The sequence below is a fragment of the Gopherus evgoodei genome, chromosome 3 (assembly GCF_007399415.2).
Source record: "Gopherus evgoodei ecotype Sinaloan lineage chromosome 3, rGopEvg1_v1.p, whole genome shotgun sequence".
NCBI classification, from domain to species: domain Eukaryota; kingdom Metazoa; phylum Chordata; order Testudines; family Testudinidae; genus Gopherus; species Gopherus evgoodei.
The window spans coordinates 169,658,350-169,681,600 of NC_044324.1; the positions used below are offsets into that span (position 1 = coordinate 169,658,350).

The 23,251-nt window shown below is 39.5% G+C and overlaps 1 protein-coding gene across 1 annotated transcript in view; it reads left to right on the forward strand.

Annotated features, from left to right (window-relative positions):
- Positions 1–23,251, forward strand: part of CDC42BPA (CDC42 binding protein kinase alpha) — a 370,767-nt gene that overhangs the window by 325,797 nt on the left and 21,719 nt on the right. Inside the window, 7 exon segments of the mRNA XM_030557374.1 lie at positions 3,715–3,931; positions 6,431–6,493; positions 7,426–8,019; positions 10,145–10,242; positions 11,604–11,688; positions 16,266–16,389; positions 17,766–17,883. Of these exon segments, the coding sequence (XP_030413234.1) occupies positions 3,715–3,931; positions 6,431–6,493; positions 7,426–8,019; positions 10,145–10,242; positions 11,604–11,688; positions 16,266–16,389; positions 17,766–17,883 (1,299 nt within the window).

Here is a 23,251-nt window from a genome sequence, read left to right on the forward strand (position 1 = left end):
TTTCTTATATTCTTACCCTTTTTTTTACTAGATGGTTCCCACAAACTTCAACAATGCATTGTTTTATCTTTGATGCCTGTCTGATTCTCCTCTTATTAACTTCCTAATCGTTGCTCTATTATCCCATTCCATTTTATTCCATGCTTTTTCTCTTTTGTTCATTGTACTGGAACAAAAGAGAAGCCCAAACCACAACACTGGATCCAGAACTATAGGGAAGATCAGGAGTGAAATCCTGGGCCTATTGAAGTCAGTGGAAAAATTCCCATTGACTTCAGCTGTCCCAGGATTTCATCCCAGATTCGGATGTAAAGATACATCTCTTGCTGGAACTCAGCATCTACGCTTCCATTTCTTTTGTGTCCTCCAAGTGCTAACAGATGACATGCTCACATACTGTCCCATTTACTGTACATATAGTAAATTAAGTCTTTTCTTTAATTCAAAACCAATTAATGAATTTCTTCCTTTCTGATTTCCCCTTTTGCATAGTATGGAAGGAAGCAGTCCCATGCCATGGCAAGAAACATTTTGCTAGATGTATATTTTTCACTCCACGACCAGGAGCTGCAATCTCCCGTTACTGCTAGTTATGCCTTTTCCCAAACTTGTTAGAATCCATCTACCTCCTCAGCTTCATGGCTCCTTCTAATCAAGCAATTCAAGTCTGATTCATAAAAAGTCTGCTCCCTTTGTTGTCTTTAATTTCAGGGCATAATGATTGTGCCCTCTTTTTCCTTTATAATCTTCCTTTTTAGATCCGGAGCCCGCAGTGACCTCCCAGTGGTAAAACCCCCACACCCATATGGAGTCCTGTTGAAGTCTGCATCTATGCAGAGATCACTTCAGGATTGGATGAGTGCCTTACTCCTCTCCAGCTGTTTTCTACTCAGTCTCTGAATTCTAAACAGTTTAGATTCCTTAGTGCTAGTGGAAATACGGTAGTGAGTGATCCTGTAAAATGCATGGGATTAGACTAAATGAGTCAATGATCTGAGTGGGAGTTGGTCCTCTATCTATGATTCTGTATTTAGTCTTTCCTGATATTCAGTCCATTTTAATCATGGTCGTGGTCCTGTATTCTTATCTATGTGCATATTCCTTTACTCTTTCCATTTTAGATAATGTTTTAATTTGTATTGTATATTTCAGGCAGTTAAAACTTTGAGGCAAATTCTGCATTCCTTCACTGAGCAAAACTCCTGTTGACTTTAATGAGAATTTTGGTTAGTAAAAGACTGCAGAACTTGACCTTTTGCTAGTGTGGCCATTGTCAGACTGACTGGATATTTATCCCACTTCTTCTTCACTTTAATATTTGTCATTACCTTATAATCTTTTCTGTTTTATTTAAATTGCTTCCTCTTTTCTGTGCTGGTCTCTGTCTCTGGCCATCTCTTTACAAATTAAAACTCTCACCCAAAATCACATCCCTATCAGCCAGTATGGTGTTAGCAGTGTTGTAGCTGTGTTAGTCCCAGGATATTAAAGAGATTCGGTGGCTGAGGTAAGATCTTTTATTGGACCAACCAGTATTTTGTCCAGTGTAGCCCATTCCATTGTATAGTTCTATTGATTATTTTAAAATCTCCAGTGTCTCACAGACCTAAAGTGTCAGCAGGATGCTTAGATTCCTAATCTGCCACTGAATGACTTGGCCTTGATCATGCCACTGGCAGTATTTCAGAGAATATTTCTTTTACATTCTGTTATTTCATCATATTACTTAAATCCTCAAACCTGAACATCAGGAGATCCAGTCTGCTTCCACCTGTGTCATTGGTTCCAACATGGACCAAGACTACTAGCTGCTCTTCAATTTCTACCAGCAGCTGGTCCACCTGGGATGTGATGTCACCTGCAGTGGGATGCAGAAGGCAACAAACCTTGCAAGGTTCAGGGTCATGTCTGAACACTGTACAGTCTCCATTTCTAAGTACTGAAACCCAGCATTACTGTCTGCCCTTTCTCTATGCCCCATTCTGTGTCCTTTGTTGTGGTTTGTGCTGTGCTCCATGGTGCCATCAGGCTTTACTTCCTTACCCTTTGTCATGGGGCTGACTTTGTCAAAATCCAATTTTTCCCTCACTTGAGAATATATTTAACAGAAGCATTGCATTTTTCCTCCCCTTCCTTTTTATTCTTGCTTCCTAGTAGTAAAATAGTTCCTTTTTATTGTTCAGTTTTCAGTACCACGTGTTCAGTATCCCCCTTGTTATGCCATGGTTCCTGGCCTAATTTCAGAGAGTCCTTCTTAGAAAGCATGTACATAACAACTGAAAAAGAACATGAAAAACACAGTAAAGATAGATTACAAGTTACAGGGTCCTTCCCACATTTGCCACTCATGCTCTCATAACTACATGAGTATCATTTGGATTAAACTTTGCAGTTACTAGGAATTTAAACGAATGAAATAAGTATATTTCTCTTTGAGGCTGTTCAGATTCTTTTATTCAGTACTCTTATTTGTGCTCTTATCAATACAAAAAAGGAAGTGTTACTAGAAAATAGAAGAAAAAATAAATGAAATGAGCTAGATTAGGGTAAAAAAGTCAACTGTAGCCCAGATAGGTTCAGTTATTCACAAGGAATCACAGCAGACTACACTCAGGCATTGTCTCCTGAACAAACCCACTTCCTTGGGGGGAGAAAAACACCAAACAAAGGTGTGCTTCTCTGTGAAGACTTTTGCTTAGGGCTTTTCCTACTTTATTCTCCAGCAGTTCACAAAGTAACATCAACAGCTGCTACTCTAAATCCATTACAAACAGCCCAGTTAAAACTGAACATGTCAAATGCAAGTCTTCAGCTGACCCTACCCCAGACAGAAATAAATAAAAAAGAAATACAATATACTTTGCTTATTTGAGATCTCTCCTCTCACACTTTTGTCTTCCCCAATGTCTCTTCAAGTTACAGTCTCTTGCAATAAACTAGCAACTCCATACTTCTATGAGGTCAGTGATATTTTCAGGCTTGACTTTTTAGTAATTTAGGTAGAGTGAATCATAAAATACTTTTTAGAAAAGATCTTCCAGAACTTTCTCTCATTCAGTCTAGTGAGTGACACTAGGATTTGTTCTAAAGGGAAACAGTTATAGAAAGCATGTCAAAGCATGAAAAAAAAAACCCCAAAATAATAGTGAATATTTGAATATAATTTAGAATTAGACTGCTGGATTAACAGCCACTGGCATTAAAGAAGTTAAATTCCTAAAAAGGTTGAGTTTGATACTGAGTGCAGTTTCAAGTCAGAGATGGTTTTTCACTTTTACATGTAATCAAGTGGTCCAGTGAAAAGTTTCACAGGTCTGGGTTGCTCATGCATAGTTCCCATTTCATTAATGTTAACAAGAATTGTAGGTGTGTACCAAGTACAGAATAGTCTTTCAGAAATACTTGGTAAGCATGTTTTTCATTTATAAAACTGCCTTAAGACATACATACCCTAAATAACTTAAAGTGGAAATCTCTGAATTATATCACTAACAACAAATCCACTTAAAATGAAGTTTTCTTGGTTCAATCACCTTCACTAGATTATTTTTGCATGGATTTCTGATGCAGAAACCCAGTTCTTCAGTTGATTGAATACAGTTCAAGTCAGCAACTAATGAAAAGGATATTGATAACCATGGACTTGTTTCAATAACTAATGTTGAAACCTCTTTTCCTTTGTTTCTTAAACATATCCATTTAAAACTTTTTCAGGTTACAGCTTCCCAGCTCTCCGCATCCAGTAATAAGTGTTCAATCCTGATTCTAGCAGACAGTGAGAATGAAAAGAGCAAGTGGGTAGGAGTGCTGAATGAATTGCACAGGATTTTGAAGAAGAATAAGCTCAAAGACCGATCAGTCTATGTTCCCAAAGAGGCTTATGACAGCACCCTCCCTCTCATCAAAACAACCCAGTCAGCAGCAATCATAGGTATGAAGTTGATAATCTGCCATAAACACTTCTTGGGTGTTACTGGACACAGTCATGATATTAACACTTTCTGCACTCTCCTTTCTTCCTAGGCAGTGCAACAAAGCCCTTTCCCAGGAAATTATGATGAGCCATAAATATACATCTAGATCTTTTTTTAAAATGTAGAGCAAGCTCATTTATAAATGAGGGGAGCCAAAAGGTTTAAGGTGCTGTGTTAAGGTTGCATTCTACCATGGAGGGCTGAGTTCAGATCCTACCTATGACAATCTATATATAGAGAGATAGATAAATTCAGTGCCTTTGTTTTCTCTCACTCTCTGAAAATTTAAGAAAAGTAAAGCTTCTGTATATGACTTCTGCTATTCCAAGATAGATGTTCATACACTTTACTTAAACAGAAATGTCAATAAAATTTTAGATTCTAGATCCAAATAATTAATTTCCATTTATTGTGTTTATTATTAATTGTGCCCCTCAACATTCATTAACTTGGTTTTGCACACGCAAAACAAGTATTTGCATGAGCAAAAGCCACGTGTGCAAATAACGGATTTACCCATTCAAAATAGTGGTGCTTGTAAATCTCATTCATGCAATTGAAGCTAAATCCTGAGACTTCCTTACTCAGTTTTTACTCAGGCAACTTTCCAGCAAAATCTATTAAACAATTGGGAATTTTCCAGAGTAAAGCGGACTAAGGAAAAGTGGGTTAGAACATTAGGATTTGGCCCTTCAGGAGGCCTGCTCAGACTCTGGACCCTAATGTATGCAATTCAGCACAAAAGTAATCTTGAGTTAAACATCAGCGTGAAATATAGTTTGGATAGAAGAATTACCCAAACAATGAGTTAAATTACCCTCTCTATTGGCTACTGAATAACATTTGTTGAGCATTTTATGCCATATGGCAGTATGGATGGTGCTATGGGGAAGTTGGTAGGATGCTCAGTGTTTCTGAGAATTTCCTTAAGAGCATTCCCCCCACCCTATTTCATAACTAACATCCTTGTGGCTAAAGAGTGGGCATGATTTACATTGTATTCTGTGAACACAGCTCCTTAACTATCCAAAAGTAGCACTACAGAGTGAGAGATACAGAACTTCCTTCACCACTTTATCATCTCAGGACTGAAGATACAGCTTCCATTAGCACTCTTGTCCTCTGTAATTAAGAACCTAAGACAGAGACTCAGTCTGGATCTATTACATACTAATACACAGCAGCTGTAGTTTGATTATGTAAATTTGATGTTTTATTTGTTTACTAGAAAGTCGGTACTGTGCTTAAGTGCTCTGAACAGTTATGTACGATGTTACATAGTGACATATCTACTAGCATGAGAAATAGAAAAAGGCTGTCATATTTCTTTCAGCTTTACTATGAAAGAAATAAAAAGGGAGGCTACCAGTGCATTTTATCTTCATATAATTGTTTTGGTTTTGGAAGATAGGATTAGAATTCAAAATTATCTTGACAAACTAGAGATGTGATATGAAATAAATAGGATGCAATTCAATAAGGCCAAATGCAAAGTACTACACCTTAGGGGGGAGGGATAGCTCAGTGGTTTGAACATTGGCCTGCTAAACACAGGGTTGTAAGCTCAGTCCTTGAGGGGGGCCACTTAAGGATCTGGGGCAAAAATCAGTACTTGGTCCTGCAAGTGAAGTCAGGGGGCTGGACTCAATGACCTTTCCAGTTCTAGGAGATAGGTATATCTCCAATTATTACAAGAAAGAATAATCGGTTGCACAAATACAGAATGGGAAATGACTGCCTAGGAAGGAGAACTGCAAATTAAATATGAGTCAACAATGTAAAACTGTTGCAAAAAAAAGTATTAAAAGGCTGTAATAGCAGGAGTGGTGTTAGCAAGACACAAGTAATTCTTCCACTCTACTCAGCGTTGATAAGGCCTCAGCTGGAGTACTGTGTCCAATTCTGGACACCACACTTCGGGAAAGATGTGGACAAATTAGAGAAAGTCTAGAGAAGAACAACAAAAATTATTAAAGGTCTAGAAGACATGACATACAAGGAAAAGTTGAAAAAATAATTTGTTTAGTCTGGAGAAAAGCAGACTGAGGGGGCACATGATCACAGTCTTCAAATATGTAAAAGGTTGTTATAAAGAGGGGGGGTGTTTTCCTTATCCACTGAGGACAGGACAAGAAGCAATGGGCTTAAATTGCTGCAAGGGAGATTTAGGTTAGATATCAGGAAAAACTTCCTAACTATAAGAGTGGTTAAGCACTGGAACAAATTACCTAGGCAGGTTGTGGAATCTCCAACACTGGAGGTTTTTAAAAACAGGCTAGACAAACACCTGTCGGGTAATACTAGATAATGCTTAGTTCTGCCCCAGTGCCGGAGACTGGACTAGATGATCTCTTGGGGTCCCTTCTAGTCCTAGAATTTTATGATTTTCTATAAGTGACCAAAGAGAAATGCCTCACCTTTTTGTTTTTGTTTTATTTATTTATTTTCTATCATAGATCATGAAAGAATTGCTCTGGGCAATGAAGAAGGGTTGTTTGTTGTGCATGTCACCAAGGATGGTAAGATATAATGAATTGTACTAATTATACTCTTGTTCAGTTTGAGTAGTCAGAAAAAGGACTCTAAACTTTGTTCTCTTTTAGTATCTTCTAGATTCAGTTTTCTAAGTTTGCAGTTTCAAAGATGATTTTAATAACTGCCAGCTGTGTAGCTTCCACGTGGGAGCAGATAACCAAGCTATTCTGTGTTGTTTCTGCCTCTGGCATCACTGCCGGTAATAAAGATTCTGCGATTGAAATGTAGCTTTTTTGCTATATTTGCAAGATTTTGTTGCATTAAGCAGCATGGTCTCTGCAGATGTAACAGAAATAAAAATTTGTAAATTCTGTAAAGTAAGTAAACCCACCACAATGGTGCAGACCTACTTGTTGAGTAAATATTTTTACGTAGTCACTTTTCTGACTGTAGGCATTTTTTAAATTAACGGTTTTCACATAGAATTTGCTTTCATTGATTTGCAAGAAAAATCCACTTCTCCTCCCTCACATAGCTGGTGAGAGGAAGAGCAGCGTACACCTCTACCCCAATATAATGCAACCCGATATAACGCAGTAAAGCAGTGCTCCAGGGAGGCGGGGCTGCACTCTGGTGGATCAAAGCAAGTTCAATATAACGCGGTTTCACTGACAACGCGGTTAAGATTTTTTGGCTCCCGAGGACAGCGTTATATCGAGATAGAGGTGTATTTGACTGAGGTCACTACTCAGGTCCTCAAGCAGAGGAAGGGGAAAATTAGGACCTAGTATTTCTAATATAAAAACAAGTGGAAAAATGGTCTTAGTGTTGTAATTTTGAGACAGTGTCTATATGTCCTAAGAAAGCAGTAAAGAGTTTTCTTTGCTATTCCCCTTTAAATTAACCATTTTTGAACTAATTTTTTGTAACCAGAATGCATTTTAAGATAGATTTACTTCAGATTTTTGTTTTGTAGAGATTATTCGTGTTGGTGACAATAAGAAAGTTCATCAGATTGAGCTCATCCCTAATGTACAGCTCATTGCAGTGATCTCAGGACGAAACCGTCATGTACGGCTTTTCCCTATGGCAGCCCTGGATGGAAGAGAGACTGAGTTTTATAAGCTGGCAGAGACAAAAGGCTGCCAGACCATAGTTTCTGGACAGGTACGCCATGGAGCCCTGACTTGCCTATGTGTGGCTATGAAAAGACAGGTCCTGTGTTATGAACTGAATCAGAGCAAAACGCGTCACAAAAAGATGAAGGAGATCCAAGTCCTGGGAAATGTCCAGTGGATGTCTGTCTTCAGTGAGCGGCTCTGTGTGGGTTACCAGTCAGGATTCCTAAAATACCCCTTGCATGGAGAAGGGAACCCGTACAGTTTGCTCCACCCAGATGACCACACCCTATCATTTATTGCACAGCAGCCAACTGATGCCATCTGCGCAGTCGAAATCTCAAATAAAGAATATCTGCTGTGTTTTAGCAGCGTTGGGGTTTATGTTGACTGTCAGGGCCGAAGATCTAGACAACAGGAATTGATGTGGCCTGCAACACCATCCTCTTGCTGTAAGTGTCTCTCTGTATTAATATCATGTTTGTGTGTGTATATAATTATCAGTTACTACCCTTTGTATTTGAACTGCATGTGCAATGTCCCAGGTGCACTCACAGGGCGGCACTTTATGAATGAATTACCTAAAATTGTGCCTGAGTCTCAAAATCTCTTCAGAGGGCCTAGTTTTACACTTATGTAACTGACTTATGCTGCTGTTAGTGAGAGAACGGTAGAGACTCAGGATTTTCAAACTTGAATACCTAAAACCATCTAAATAAGTAGCCTGATATTCAGAGTGTTTGAGACCCATTTACTCCTTCTGAGATTCATGGGATTTTCATGCGTTCAACACTTTTAAAAAATGTCATTTTATTTAGGAGCCTGAATTTAGGCCTCCAAAAGTGAACATTTTGGTTAACGTCTGGAGCTGTCAGAGCCATTCAGTTCTGGTTGTTTGGTTCATACCTGTCTCTAATATTGTTGCTTTTCATTGCTTTTCACTCTTTTCCTCCATCATCTCCATTTTCTCCTTTTTCTCCCCACCCAACTCCTCTTCTCTTCGCCTTCTCCCTCCAAAAAAAAAAAAAAAGGAAAGAAAAGAAAAGAATTCTGGCAAACAGGTGGTATTGACCATACATGCCATGAGTTTAAGAAAAAATCATCTTCCTTATCAAAACATGCCAAGATTTCTTATTCCAAGAAGTTCTCTCTCAAATATTTATTGCACATTTTTCAAGAACATGACTCTCAGTCTACAAGAGTAAAAGAACAAAATAAAATCATATCATGCTTTTCTTATGCCTTTAAAAGACTGTCTGCATTCATTTTAAAATTAGTTTAAAATATACAGAAGTCCTAAAATTTTCAAGTTAATAAACCTGGTATTATATTTCCAATTGGATTTTGTTGGTTTTTTGGTTTTTTAATAAAATTGAAATTCTTTCTTTGCTGTGAAAGCAGCATACTCAGCCTCTGGGAAAGGAGGGTTTCACATTGCATGAGTGTAGCCCTTTTTGGCTGCTGAAGGAGAAGCATTGATAGGATCCAAAGGGAAAACTGTCAGCATTCAAAAGGATGGAGACAGCTATCTTAGGGCCTTAAAATGAATGTGTCAAAACAAAGAGAAATGTGCACTGCCTATGCAAAGGACTGAGATTTTCACTAATAGGCCACAAGTTCAAAGACTACCCAATGTGGTCATTACCATTTTTAAGACTTTTTGGTTGCCTATGTGAAGCAGGTGGGTGTTCTAATTCCAACATCCAGTCTCAGAAACCACTATCACAATCATCACAAATTGAAACTTTCAATAGTAAATTCAGCAGAAAGGCCAAATCTTGTTGATACGGATCACGGTTAGATTTAGTCCCAGCAGAACTAAGTGGAGGCACATTAGAGAGGCAGTGACTATTTCTTCTATGCTGTATCTGATCTGTGGATGAATGGAGTACTTAACTCTCTAGAGCTGTCAATCTTGCACATTTCACCAGCAGTAAATTCTAGAAATCATTCAAATCTAGAAAATAGGAAATGAAAATCAAAACCAGGGGAAATGTGAGGACTGTCTTCTCAGTTCCTGGTTCCAATTGCTGTTCAGTATAGAGTTCCAGAAATGAACAGCTTGGTTTCAAAATCCACTAAAGATTACTGTGTACTTGTCTGCCACATCATTTCATTTACAAAACCTACACTCTTAAAAGCAAGGAAATGAATAATTAAGAGTTCCATAAAAAGATAGAGAGAACCATTAAACAAAAATTAATTTTTCAAATCAGAATAATAGTTAATGATTTATAGCTCAAAATAGTTTGTTTCTGCAGAGTCTTAAGAAAATTAATCATTCTCCTTTGCCTTCAAAGTAAATCTTACGTCAGTTTTGAGGTCAATCAGACTTTCTAAGCACATGTTATAGGGCTGTCAAAATACAGTTTTGTGATGAAAGTCAGTTGCATCCTTAACAATAGAGATGGCTTCTCCTTCTCTAGAATTGGAAGCTAGCCCAGTGTTCTCAGAAGTATCAGTAATACTTGGAGTATATTTCATTGAATGCAGTTAAACTATCCTTAAGAAAGTCTATGCTATGAATCCTGTGTTGGCTAACTGCATATGATAGTGTATTTAATCCTTCCCTCTCAGGTTACAATGCACCATACCTCTCAGTATACAGTGAAAATGCGGTCGATATCTTTGATGTGAACTCCATGGAATGGATTCAGACTATTCCACTTAAGAAGGTAACTAGCCTTGGGCAGCAAAGCAGTTTGGCCAGGCTATAATACTCCTAACAAATGTGTCTAAAAAGTTGATAGCAGCTGGGATATGGGACATCATTAACGAATATACTTGAACTGAAAAGAGCTGCTAATAGAAAGATTAATGTGCACCTTCACCTGCTGTCTGCTTTGGCAACAGTTTCATCATGGCAGATAATGATGGTGAATCAATACCCAGGAAAGTCTTTTGCATTTGTTGGTTTTATTATAAATATTAATGTCATAGAAACCGATTATTTCTGTGTTATTGCCATAACCTAATAGATGTTACAGATCAAAAAGATCTGAACAAGTCTTGCCCCGCTTGGAATTTCAGGATGTTATAAATCAGCTATGGTTGGAAACACTTTGGTGGGACCAGCACAAATACTAGTAGAGTTAAAATGCTTTTTGGAGCACTGGTCCTACATCAGTGATAAGGAGGAAATATTTTCATTGCAAAAATATAACGTAACACAGCAAAGAAAATATTTTTGCTGGGAGAAAACTGTCACTTCATTACTAAATACTGTATTTTTCTGCATTCAAATGTTCAAGAGTTGAAAACTGTTTGTCACACATTGCACTTGATTGACCAGTGTGTTGCTCCAGTTTTAAGCAGCCAAAACATTTCATTCCTGCTTATCAAGGTGAAATTTATAATCTTTGATTACTGGTAAACACAGAATGTTATTGTAACAAATGAAGCCACTTTTCAGCAAGATGGGAGCTGCTGCATGTAGGAGACTCAAAGATGGTGATTTGATAGAAAGATTTTATTTTTGAATAGAATATACAGTCTAAATATAGTGAGAAATGGTTTTCATCTTTTGAAATGTGAAACTGCAAAAATCTGTGTCATGACACTGCCACAGAATATCATCAAGTTGCAAAAGCATCATCAAGACATGATGCTAATACCCTGGTGCTCTCTGTGCTTAAGGTCTGAAAAAAACTAGACTCATTGCAGAACAATATGTTTGAATCCTGGGACTTTAGCCCTTCATTTGGTTAAATAAATTGTTTTATGCACTTTACTGTGGGCAGGTTACTTAGATAAAGCCTTAAAAACCAGGATTGTTTCTGTATTGGGTGATCAAAGATGCATTGTCATTCCTTACCAGAGCAGAGATTTCCCATGCACCATTGGCCAAAATTTCTTCTATGCTACTGTTGTGCTGTATACTCTGCATCAGTTGGCTCCCCCCAGTCCACCTCTAAGGTGGCTGTATCTCAGTAATGCTTGCTTAATACAGTTTGTAATGCTTTTTGGGATCTTTCAAGATGAGAGGCACTATACAAATATGATTTATTATTCAAATATTTGTTTTCAATTGTTTCAGGTACGACCATTGAATACAGAAGGATCATTAAACCTTTTAGGACTGGAGACAATTAGATTGATATATTTCAAAAATAAGATGGCAGGTAAGTAAGAGAGAGCAGGTTTTACTACTGCTATTGCTTCTTTTGAAATAGCACCTTGCCAGCGTGACCTGGAGATTTGAGTTGTGGATTATTATATTTCAAACCTATCTGTATTTATTAACTTGGAAGCAAACCAGGCACTGAGATACCACAATGATTTGGAGAGGTATAAAAGCCGACTTTAGTTAGAGTGAACCTTTTTCTCTTTTCAAACTTGCAATGAAGAGTATGATGTTTTTAAACTTAACTTTAGAAAATAAGAGGTTAGAGCCCACCAAAAGACCAGGTTCATCACCTTAAATGTTTGGAAAATCCGTGACTATATTTTACCTCAAAATTTGGTTCTTGTATATTGGTGTGTTCAGATGACAATGCCACGATCCTAGTTATGGTCTTTAATTTATTGATGATAAAGTAGAGGATTAGAGTAACTAAAAAACTGTTAAAATCCAGAATCCGTTCCCTCCAAAAAATGATTTCTAAAAATACAATAGGGAAAATTTAGGCTTCCATGAGGTTCTCTCTAATTCTGGCTTAAAATCATTTTTACACATATTCAAACCCCTCCCCTTCCACCCCAAAAACAGTACCCTGCGACTCAGAACCTATTAGTGTCAGAAAGCAGTGCAGTACCATTCTTCATAACATACTGACAAAAGCCATCTGCATTTGTGTGCCAAAGAGTTGGCTTTGAAATATTGACAATTTCTTATGCTTCTTTATAGCACATTGCTATGACATCTTTTTGTGTTTCTTTCTTCGGTAAATATAAGTTTCAGACACATTTTTTGTTTTTATTTTTACTTTAAAGTACTTTTACTGTTGGTGTGTGAGGATTTTTTCTAATTTTCTTTTTATTGGAAAATTAATAGAATGTGGCAAATGCTACATTAATAGTAACAATAGTTACAATAGTATCATAATCAGATTTTACAGTTAAATATATAAAATGGATCCATAGAGAGAAAAGAGAATAACTAGCTTAAGTAAATAATTTTACTGTTGTGAGTATAAAAATATAAATGCACAAGAGGTGGAATAAACAGAATGATTGCAGTGGTATGTAAGTTCATAACTGTACACCCAAAAAGCCACCAGTGGCCTCTAAAAGTTAAACTAACAGTAATATAGTTTTCTAGAGAGAGAGTTAAGTTTCTATTGAGATCCAGTTATTGGCTAGCAAATTACTCTAAGTAGGATAGAAGTGGTAGAGAGGAACAATACGTGAGAGTATGTACAGAGAATTTGCAGATCTAAATGAGGGTTGGGAGTTAGATCAGGAGCTAAACTACCCCGTAGAGAAGTGAGCGAAACAGGTTTTTTGCTCCTTTACACATCTCAGCATATGCCATAAAAGGTTGCCAAGCAGTATGTATTCTGCAAGTTTATCTCCTTTAAGATTTGTAATTTTTTTTTCATTACTAGTATAGACCATGCTTTATAAAACCAGCCTTTAATCTTAAGGAAAGAAGGAGTTATATGCAAAGTTACATGCAAAACTTAATATGGTAGTGTGCAGTTGGTATTGGATGAATTCATGCATAGTACGTGTCTGTAGGCTCCATATGTTCAAAACCAAAAAAGCAGTTTTAGCTTTGTTTGAAAGCTGAGGAGGACCAGAATATCGTACAAGAAGATCTGGATGACTTTGAACACTGGAGTAATAAAAATGGGATGAAATTAATAGTGTAAAGTGTAAGGGGACTAACTGAGGGACTAACAAGAAATTTTTTTAGTATAAGCTAGGAATTATCAGAAGAAAGTGACAGAGGAGGAGAAAGACCTGGGTATATTGGTTCATCACAGGATGACCTGGGTATATTGGTTCATCACAGGATGATTATGAGCCACCAATGTGATGAAGCTGTGAAAAAGGCTAATGCAGACTGAGGATGCATCAAGCAAAGTGTTTCCAGTAGAGACAGGGAAGTGTTAGTACCATTATACAAGGCACTGGTGAGACCTCATCTGGAATACTATGGGCAATTCTGGTCTCCCATGCTTAAGAAAGATGAATTCAAACTGGTCAGTTGCAGAGAGAGGCTACTAGGATCATCCAAGGAATGAAAAACTGCCTTATGAGAGGAGGCTTAAAGAACTTGGCTTGTTTAGCCTAACAAAAAGAAGGCTGAGCGCAGATATAATTGTTCTGTATAAATACATGAAAGAGAGAAATACCAGGGAGGGAGAGGGGTTATTTAAGGTAAGTGCCAGTGTGGACACAGGAACAAATGGTATAAACTGGCCATCAACAAGTTTGGGCTTGATATTAGATGAAGGTTTCCACGATTAGAGAAGTTCTAGAACAGCCTTCCAAGGGGGGCAGTAGGGGAAAAAAACCTAACTGGCTTCAAGACTGATCTTGAGAAGTTTATGGAGGGGATGGTATGATGGGACTTCCCACAATGGCATATAGCCAATCTGCCACTGTTAGCAACAAATATCTCTAATGGCCAGTGATGGGACACTTGATAGGTAGGGTTCTGAGTTACTACTGAGAATTCTTTCCCAGGTGTCTGGCTGGTGGGTCTTACCCACATGCTCATAGTCCACCTGATCACCATATTTTGGGTTGGGAAGGAATTTTCTCCCAGGTCAGATTGGCAGAGACCCTGGGAGGTTTTTGTCTTCCTCTGCAGCATGGGTCCATGGGTCACTTGCCAGTTTAAACTAGTGTAAAAGATGGATTCTCTGTAACTTGAAGTCTTTACATCATGCTTTGAGGACTTCAGTAACTCAGCCACAGGTTATGGGTCTATTACAGGAGTGGATGGGCAAGGTTCTGTGGTCTGCAATGCACAGGAGGTCAGGCTAGATAATCATGATGGTCCCTTCTGACCTGAAAATCTATGAACCTGTTAATCTACTTGGACATGACTAGGCATGACCAGTACATGGCGGGGGGGGGGGGTGTCTCCCCTTTTCCCACAGTTGTGGCAAAAGATATCAGAATTGGAGTGTTTCATAAGAAAAAGTCTCTTTGGAGTAAGATATGAATGAAAAAGCAGCTTGCATTGAGTTTCCAGATGTTTGGCAGAAGTATGATGTTCTAGCGATTTTAAGCAAGGTCTGCTAAAGAAAGTTAAGTGTGTGAGGCCTGAGATCCTTTCTCTGACCTTCTGAATGTTTTTGAGCTGTTCTAGCCTTCTTTGCTATAAAGTTGTATGATGAAACCTTGTAGATTTTGTTGGCGTGGAGAAAATAAATTCTGTATTTTGTAGATTTTCAAGGGCATTGACTTTTCTTTGTTATTACACAGTGCATTAATTGAAAGAATTGATAGAAAGGTATTTTGAGAATGGAGCATATTTGCAGCTCTACTGTGAAATTGAGAAGAGCTTGTTATCATATGACATACCCCATAAATCCAAAGATGTTTTATTGGTAGGAAATTAGGGTTATCTGAACTTGCCAAGAAATGAAGTGAGAAAGGCACTGAAATTGAGTAACACAATAGATTTTCTCCATGCATTTAGAGTATTCAGTATAAGAGAGTTTGAAACAAAAAAATATTTTGGGTAGTCTGAATAGGAGACTTTTCCCCAATGATTATGGTAATAAGCAATTTCTTTCTATTTCTACCCAGTTGTTATTTTAATTATTGATCAATATTTGCATTGCTGTAGCACCTAGAAGCCCTGATCAAGGCCCACTGTGCTAAACAGGGTACATGTGTAATAAAGGCAGTTCTTGTCCTAAAGACCTTAAAAATTAGCATATGAGGAAAGACCAATACATGAAACAACCAAGAAATGGGGAACCTGAAGGAAGGACAAGGTGATGTGAAACTGACTTGTTTAGTGTTCCATAAAAAGAAACTACTTTTTAAAGGATTTCAGTTTGTATTGCCCCCAAACTCTTAAAACAAGGAAATATGAAGCCTTGGGACACTCTTTTCCATACTGTACCCTGTTGTGCACACAGCACATTTCTACTGGCAGTGACAGACTCCATATTTTCACAAGGAACTTCCTTCTGCCTCCAACTGTTAAGGAAATGCACTACTCATGACACGTTGATCTCCCTTGCACTAGAAGGCACACATTTAATTGCAACCTAATCAATATTAGAAAATATTCAGCGTGCATATATATGCATGGGTTAAACATGCTGTGTATTCTGTTTGTGGGGGGGAAATGAAGTTATATTTATCACTGAGACTGCAGTGGGACTGTTCAGTTGTAATGTTGCAGAATCAGGCCATTACTGATTAAACTACATTTTTAAAAGCTTTGTTGTTCTGTTCATAGTATTTCTGGTTGCTCAGGCATAACTTGGATTATGTTTTTTCCTGAGAGGATGTGACTTCTGGGGTGAATCCTCCAGTGTGACACTAGAGTTGACCGAGTGTCCAGAGAGCCAATATATTTTGATCCACCACTGAGGATTTTTTAATTTATTCATGACCTTCCTGTTTTCCTATTTGGGCTTCTGAACACCCACTAGCTTTTTATGCTCTCTTATGGGGCAGCTGTCAGGTGATTTAGGTACAAAAACTAAATACAATTATTTGTTCTAACTGGTTTATTAAATTACCAAGTAAGCAATCTCTTGGATATTTTTGATGTTGATTCTAGAAGGAGATGAACTGGTAGTTCCTGAGACATCAGATAACAGCCGGAAGCAAATGGTTCGAAACATCACCAATAAGCGTCGTTATTCATTCAGAGTACCAGAGGAGGAGAGAATGCAGCAGAGGAGGTCGGTATTCAACCTGTACTTGTCTTCTGTACATGCGTGTAGGCCCTGAAGGAATGTCTGTCTGATGTCAGTGTAGTATTTCATTTGTTAGAGTGAGTTGTTTTCAGACATTTGTCTTTTCACCATTGTGTTTATCCTTGATGTATAATTTGTATTAATACTAGTCTGGATTTTAATATGCACTGAATATTTCAGTACTTTGATTCCTTTTTTAATAAAATATTTGTGTGAAACAGTTACTGTAATTTGGAATGCATGCCCCCACATACTGTATATACATATATATGTGTGTGTGTGTGCATATACTGTATATATAAAGATCTATAATAAACATTTTACAAAAGGAGATTACATTGCTAACTATGCATATGGATTAATTACTTTCAGACTCTGGTTCTGCTTTTTATTGTTTAGGGCAATAACATCTTATCCTCAACAGTATTCTAAGGCATCTGTCTTTTAAAATGTATTACTTAACTGATGAGTCTTACGGAACTGTCATAAGCATTCTCTAAATCATTGAGAAGTCACCTGGAGGGTGGTGCTTCAAGACGTGTATATGAAATATATATGTCTTTAAAGGACTGTCAATCAAAATAGTCCAGAAGTATCTTTAGAGTTCACATCAAACCTAACTTTCATGTTACTGGCCATTTCAGCAACCTGAGTTCCTTTTGCCCACAAAAGATTGCCAGCAACTGTGTTAAAACACATCTGAAGAAAAAAATGTTTTTGTTCGCTACCAACTTTTCCAGTGGAAACATGGTTGACTTTCCACTTTGCTTCCTGTTCAGCTCTAAGAAAAGGAACAACAGTTGTGCGGTGGTGCCTAAAATACATAGTTCTTGTCTTTATCTTTTCCACGTTGCTTGGGGTTCTATCTTTTATTAAACAAATTATTTTGAATTCTGAAGTGAATGCATCTGTGCCATTTTTGGAGAGCTCTTAAAGTAATTCTGACCATAGAATGTGAAAGGTAGTCAGTATTCTTCTAATTCTTCTTTTATCTTCTATCCTTCATCTCTGCCTCCATCTTTGCAGCACCAAGTCACCAATGAGCCCGCTTCTGCATCTTTTCTTGAGTACTGTCTCAGCTCACACTGGTTGTGCAGTCTCTGAATCTCAGTAACTATTTTGATTCTCATGGGTGTGGGCTGTTAGCCTGCAAAACAACATTCCTTTCTTCCTGCCCCCTCTCCCCAGGCCTGGGGCTGGGATAGATCAGCAAGGGTTATCCTTCTGTTTAATGTGGCCAAATATTTAATATAGCAGTTTCTATCTGAAAGTAACAAATAATGAAACTATATTTATTTGATCTTTTTAACGTCCATCTTTGTCATGTATAAAATATCTAAACTAAATATTTTCTCTTACAGGGAGATGCTACGAGATCCAGAAATGAGAAATAAATTAATTTCTAATCCAACTAATTTTAACCACATAGCACACATGGGTCCAGGAGATGGAATACAGATTCTCAAAGACCTGCCTATGGTAAGCAAGTGGGAGAGAATATATGAATAAATGAATATATCTGCGATTGCATATAAAAGAGATATTAAGTTTGGTTAGTGTTAAATATATATTTAAAATGTTACCATCTTTCATACAAGTAGCAACATAACTAGTAAAAATGGATATAAAGAGTCTGTACTGTCCAAGGTGGAATTTAAAATGACATTCACAGATGGGAGCTTAAGCATGAATGTGTGCAATTACATACTGGAGAGGCAGCTCATGGGTGGCTCCCGAGTTTATACCAGGGCCAGCTCGTCAGCCCAGACAGGTGAGGCTCAGCCTAAACAAGAATTCCCAAAAGCTACAAAATACGTTTTCCATATTATTTTTTATGTAATTTGATAAAAATATGCAGTTTTAAGAACAAATTGTGATTTGATTTAAATGTCATGACTCACTCTCTCCAGTAGTGAAATGCAACACCAGAAAGTTTGAAGAAAGTGCTGCATGAGGCTCAGGGCTTGGTATAGCTAATTGTGCCTCAAGAAGCTGCCTTGTTATCGTAGCAACTTACCATGCCCAGGAGTTGCTTTCTGAAGGCATTGCTATGGTACCCACAGCTTGGTGAGAGGATGCAGTTAAGGCTGGGCTGCTGAGGGTTTGTAGGGAGTAGGTAGGGATGGGGCCTGTGCCCTGCATCTCCCCAGCTCCCTCCCCCTTTTGGTGGGGCTCATGCATGTGCACAAGTATCCGATGCTGTGCCCCAGGCCTGCTTTGTGCGCCACCCCTTCTCCAGCCCGTGGGTCCACCTGCTGCGTCTTCACTATAAGTAAGGTAAGCTGTCAATAGCTATTACATTAAACACAGGGCAGAGGTGGTGTAGCGCAGTGGTCACCCCAGGCCCGGTGCAAGGATGTTTTGCGCCCTAGGCAAAACTTCCACCTTGCGCCCCCCCCCATGCCCCTGCCCTGAGGTGCCCCTTCCCTGCGGCAGCTCCCCCCTCTGCTCTGAGGTGCCCCCCCTTGTGGCAGTTCCCCACCCTCTCCCCTGAGGCACACCCCCAACCCCAGCTTACCCCTGCTCCATGCACGAGCACCCTGAGCACGCCGTCGCTGCTTCACTTCTCCCGCCTCCCCAAGCACGCGGTGGCTGCTTCACTTCTCCCACCTCCCAGGCTTGCGGCACCAATTAGCTTAGGCGCCGCAAGCCTGGGAGGTGGGAGAAGTGAAGAAGTCACGGCGTGCTCGGGGAGGCGGCGTGGCAGGGGTGAGCTGAGGCAGGGAGTTCTCCTGCATGCTGCTCCTCCTCCTCCCCTTACATGCTGCCGGCGGCCCTCCCCTGCCCCAGCTCTCTCCGCCTAAATGCCGGTGGTGACCAGGGTGGCCGAAGATCTGGCCGCCGTGGTCACTGCCGAAGAAAGTGGCGCATCCCAAATCCCAGTGCCCTAGGCAACCGCCTAGGTCGCCTAAATGGTTGCACCAGCCCTGGGTCACCCGCTCCTGCCTTAAAAGGCTTAAAACAGCCCAGGGAGAGGGCTGTGGCAGGAAAGGAAAAGTGGGGCTGGTTGGGGAAGCAGCCTCAGCTGGGGGCCAGGCTGAAGCTGGTTTAATGAGGACCCAGTTGGCCCTTATAAGAGGGCTGGGGTCAGAAGCCAGAGACACTCTCTCTCTCTCTAGTTGTTGAGAGGGATGGGTCTGGCTGCTGGGAGCTGAGCAGGGCTGGGGGAAGGCCCAAGAGGCTGGGGAGCTCCAGCCTGGAAACTCCCCAGGCTGCAGGCCTTGTTAAAAGCCAAAGAAGGTATTGGGGTTGCAGCGGGTAGGCAGAGGCAGCAGGTCCAAAAAAACCCTTGCTGGTGATGAGTGGCACGTACACTGCAGTCAGCCCCAGGGAACGGGGGCTAGTTGAGGACTGGCAGTGGCCATAGACTGAAGCAAGGTGGGAATAGAGGGTGGGGGTTCCCTGGGGAAGGGAGACCCAGTTTTGTGTGGATACTGCTGGGGGCAGCACCTTGGCCTGAAAGGGGCACCGAGGTCCAGGAGGGACTCGGGCCCAGCGAAAGGCGAGACACCAGCCTGCAGAAGGCGCTCTGGAGCTGGAAAGAGAGCTAATTCCCAGGATAAGCAGCAGGAGGTGCTACCGGTGAGTCGTCGCGTCGCTACAGTTGGAAATAACGATTTTGTCATTTGCGCCTCACCTGTCAAGAAAGGCATGAGCCACCATTAATTTGTGCACAGTCACTCAAATGAGCTGTTCATATAGCACACATTCTGAGGGAGAACAACCACCTCTGCTCACAGTCCAAATTAATAGAGTTTGCACTTGGGTTCTCTGTGGAAATAAGGAGGGATGGGTTCCCCTGCCAAAGGCCACGCAGCAGCTTTGACACTGCTATTACAGTCTCAGAACAGCAGTAGTATCTGTGGTGCCTGGTTTTGACTCATGCATGGAATGGCCATTCTCCTAACTCCAGGGTTTCATTGCCATATGTAGAGCCCCCTGCTTGGTGTCTCTGCAGCCTGCTCCCCTTGTATAGTGGAACCATATCAGTTGTACTGTGTTTTGAGCCCAGGTTTTATCAGTGCTGAAGTTCCCGTTTTCCACTGTCTCCAGCCAGGCTGCTGTGTCTGCTCACATCACTGAAACAGAGACTCTTGTGTGAAAACTACAATTTATTTATTTTTTAATAATTAAACACCCACTGAAGTGAATGAGTTTTGAGGGGTAGTGGCCTGAATAAGGATTTGTTCATGTAACTTGTAGGCATTTATCATAAATACAATGGGCATGATCACCCTTAACTGAAGTTTATGGGCAGAAGGCAGTAGAAATTGTTTGCAACCGTTAATGGTCCTTGAGAAAAAGTGGAAAGGATAATGGTATTGCACTACCTAGGGTTTGGGGCATAATTTCTGACTTCAGAATGTTTGTTTTACCTCAGTTTTGCAGCGGATGGTACTTTCACATTGCACATTATCATAAAGCCCTGCCTATTGAACATTACCTACTTTGGCAGTATCTGGTCATCACCTGAGGAAAGTATATGTGCAGAGAATGAACACTCTCTAACCAGTAATGGAGCACTCTGAGAATCATGGTATTGACAGCATGTGTAGTGAGAATAGGCAATAAACAACAAAACGGTAATTAGTAGTCAAATAAGAACAAGACAGGTAGTGAAGTGCCTGAGGCAGATGTATGGGAACTTGGCAAACAGCCAGCGTTTATCTCACTAATAAAGAACTGCTGGAAAAGGGCTGGTTTGGGATCCCAACTTCAGTTACTTTAAAAGAAGGTAGTAATTTTTGGAGGTGAAGGGTTTAGGGTTAAAGCTATACATGGGAGAACGTTTCTTTTGACTTCTCCACTTTCAGCTGGAACGTTTGAAAGGGATGACTTTCCTAGAGGAAGGAGTATCTGCTTCTCCTGGAGGTGGGTCAAAAAGCAATACTGTTAGTCACCTTCAGTGGAAGGGAGCATATGGGAGCCAATAGGTGCAAAGACTGTGGACCTAGCCCCACTCCTAGGAGCAAAACTGAATTGAGTGAAAGTGTGAAGTGTCCCTTTCTGAGCTAGTTCATAAAAATGCATTAATCCAGTGTTAACATTTTGGGAGCACCATTGTTTTTCCTCAATTCTAAAAGTCCCCAGTTCTAAAAGACATTTAGCTCTAAACTCGTTCTGATTAAACAGGCTTTATTTTAATTAAATGGTCTCATATTTAGAGGTAGGATTAATTTTCTAATTCTCACCTGGGAATATGAAATTTTGGAGAAAATGTGTGATTTCCACTTTGTGCTTAGAGTGGATTAAAGGACATTAAATTTATATACAGTGTAGGACGACTTCACTACTGCAGTTTAGTACTGAAGTTAGCCGTAAGAACTCACCGCTAGAGGTTAACATATGGACCTCAATGTTAGGATATATTACTGAGGTTAAATTGGATTTGACATTCATTATTACAGTTGTGCCTGCAGTGCTACACGAATTAGGATAAAAATGACGAGTTATGTCAATCACCATGGTAATCCCCTGGGGTCAGGAAGAAAATTTCCCCTAAGAAATGCTACGTGGGGTTCTTTTACAGCTTCCTCTTGAGAGAGACACGGGACTGGACTAGATAGACCTTTATTAGTCTATTTTGTTCACACAAAGGAAAAGCAAAAAGGAAAAGGGGACATCTGCAGTAAGAGCAATTTAAACCTTGACAGAAATTCTCTGCACTCCCTTTGCGTACTTTCAGAATTTGTACCTGGATAAGGATTCTTCTCCAGGCAGCTGTTTCCCCTGCTGCACTGAAGTCCAAATACCATGTTTCTGACATTACACTCTGTTACCATACAACTGAATGTGATGTTACAAATCAAATGTAATTTATGATGACTTCACTCAAGGATTAGTTGGGAATAGAAGATGGGCTGGGAGTGGGCAAGCCATTATCTAAACACAGAATAGTTTTAAGGACTAGAACACGAGGTACAAAAATAAAGAGATAAGTGAAGAGACTGAAGTGTTAGTCTGATACATCTCTGTGCTTTTCCTGTATGACAGTTCCCCTTTGAAGGAAAGGAAATAAATGCTTTTGAAATTACTTCACAAGCTCGCAGCTTATTATGAACGTTTAAATAGTGCTGTACACCTGAGTGGGTAGTAGTTCTGATTTGGGACTTTTTTATTCATGGTGCTCAGATTGCATTTTCTGCCTTAGAAAATAAAGTGTTTGTGAAAATTATTTCTAAGAAATATGGAAAAGATTGGAACATTTTATTTTTTGAACTCCTTTTTAAAGCAGAACTAGACAAGGACACGCTCAATTCTTTTTACATTTCTAGGTTTCTACCACCCGGGGGTGCAAAACTGCGCAGGTTAATCATGTCACAGCTAACATGCATTTGTCAGACTATTTTTACCAGCTCTAATTTTTCTTTTTATTTGAGCAAAGTCAAAGAATTGCATTTGGACAGTTTCATATTTAAAGTAAACAATGTGTCTTTTAAATGTTATAATGCAAAAATGTTAAAAAAACAAAGGCTGAAAATACGAAGGAAAAAAAAGGGCTCAATTTTCCACCCTTATTCATGTGAGTGAATCCTTAGCTACCCCAGTCCTACATGAGGAGCTGCTAGCATGGACCCACACTCCCAGTATGAGATTTCATTGAAGTCAATGGGATGCTGCACAAACAGAAGGGTCCTTGCCAGTAGATCCTGATGCAGGATATTTATTTATCATAGGATTGATGAGAGGAGTTTGATTGTGAGATATGGAGACTTTTATCTCTGGGTCTACAGTTTATATCTAGCTCAAGATGGTAGTAATGTCAAATAACTGTTGCCTAACATCTCCTTGGTGACCATTGTCAAATGGGTTGAGTTTCTAGTGGAGAACTGTCCCTACAACGAAC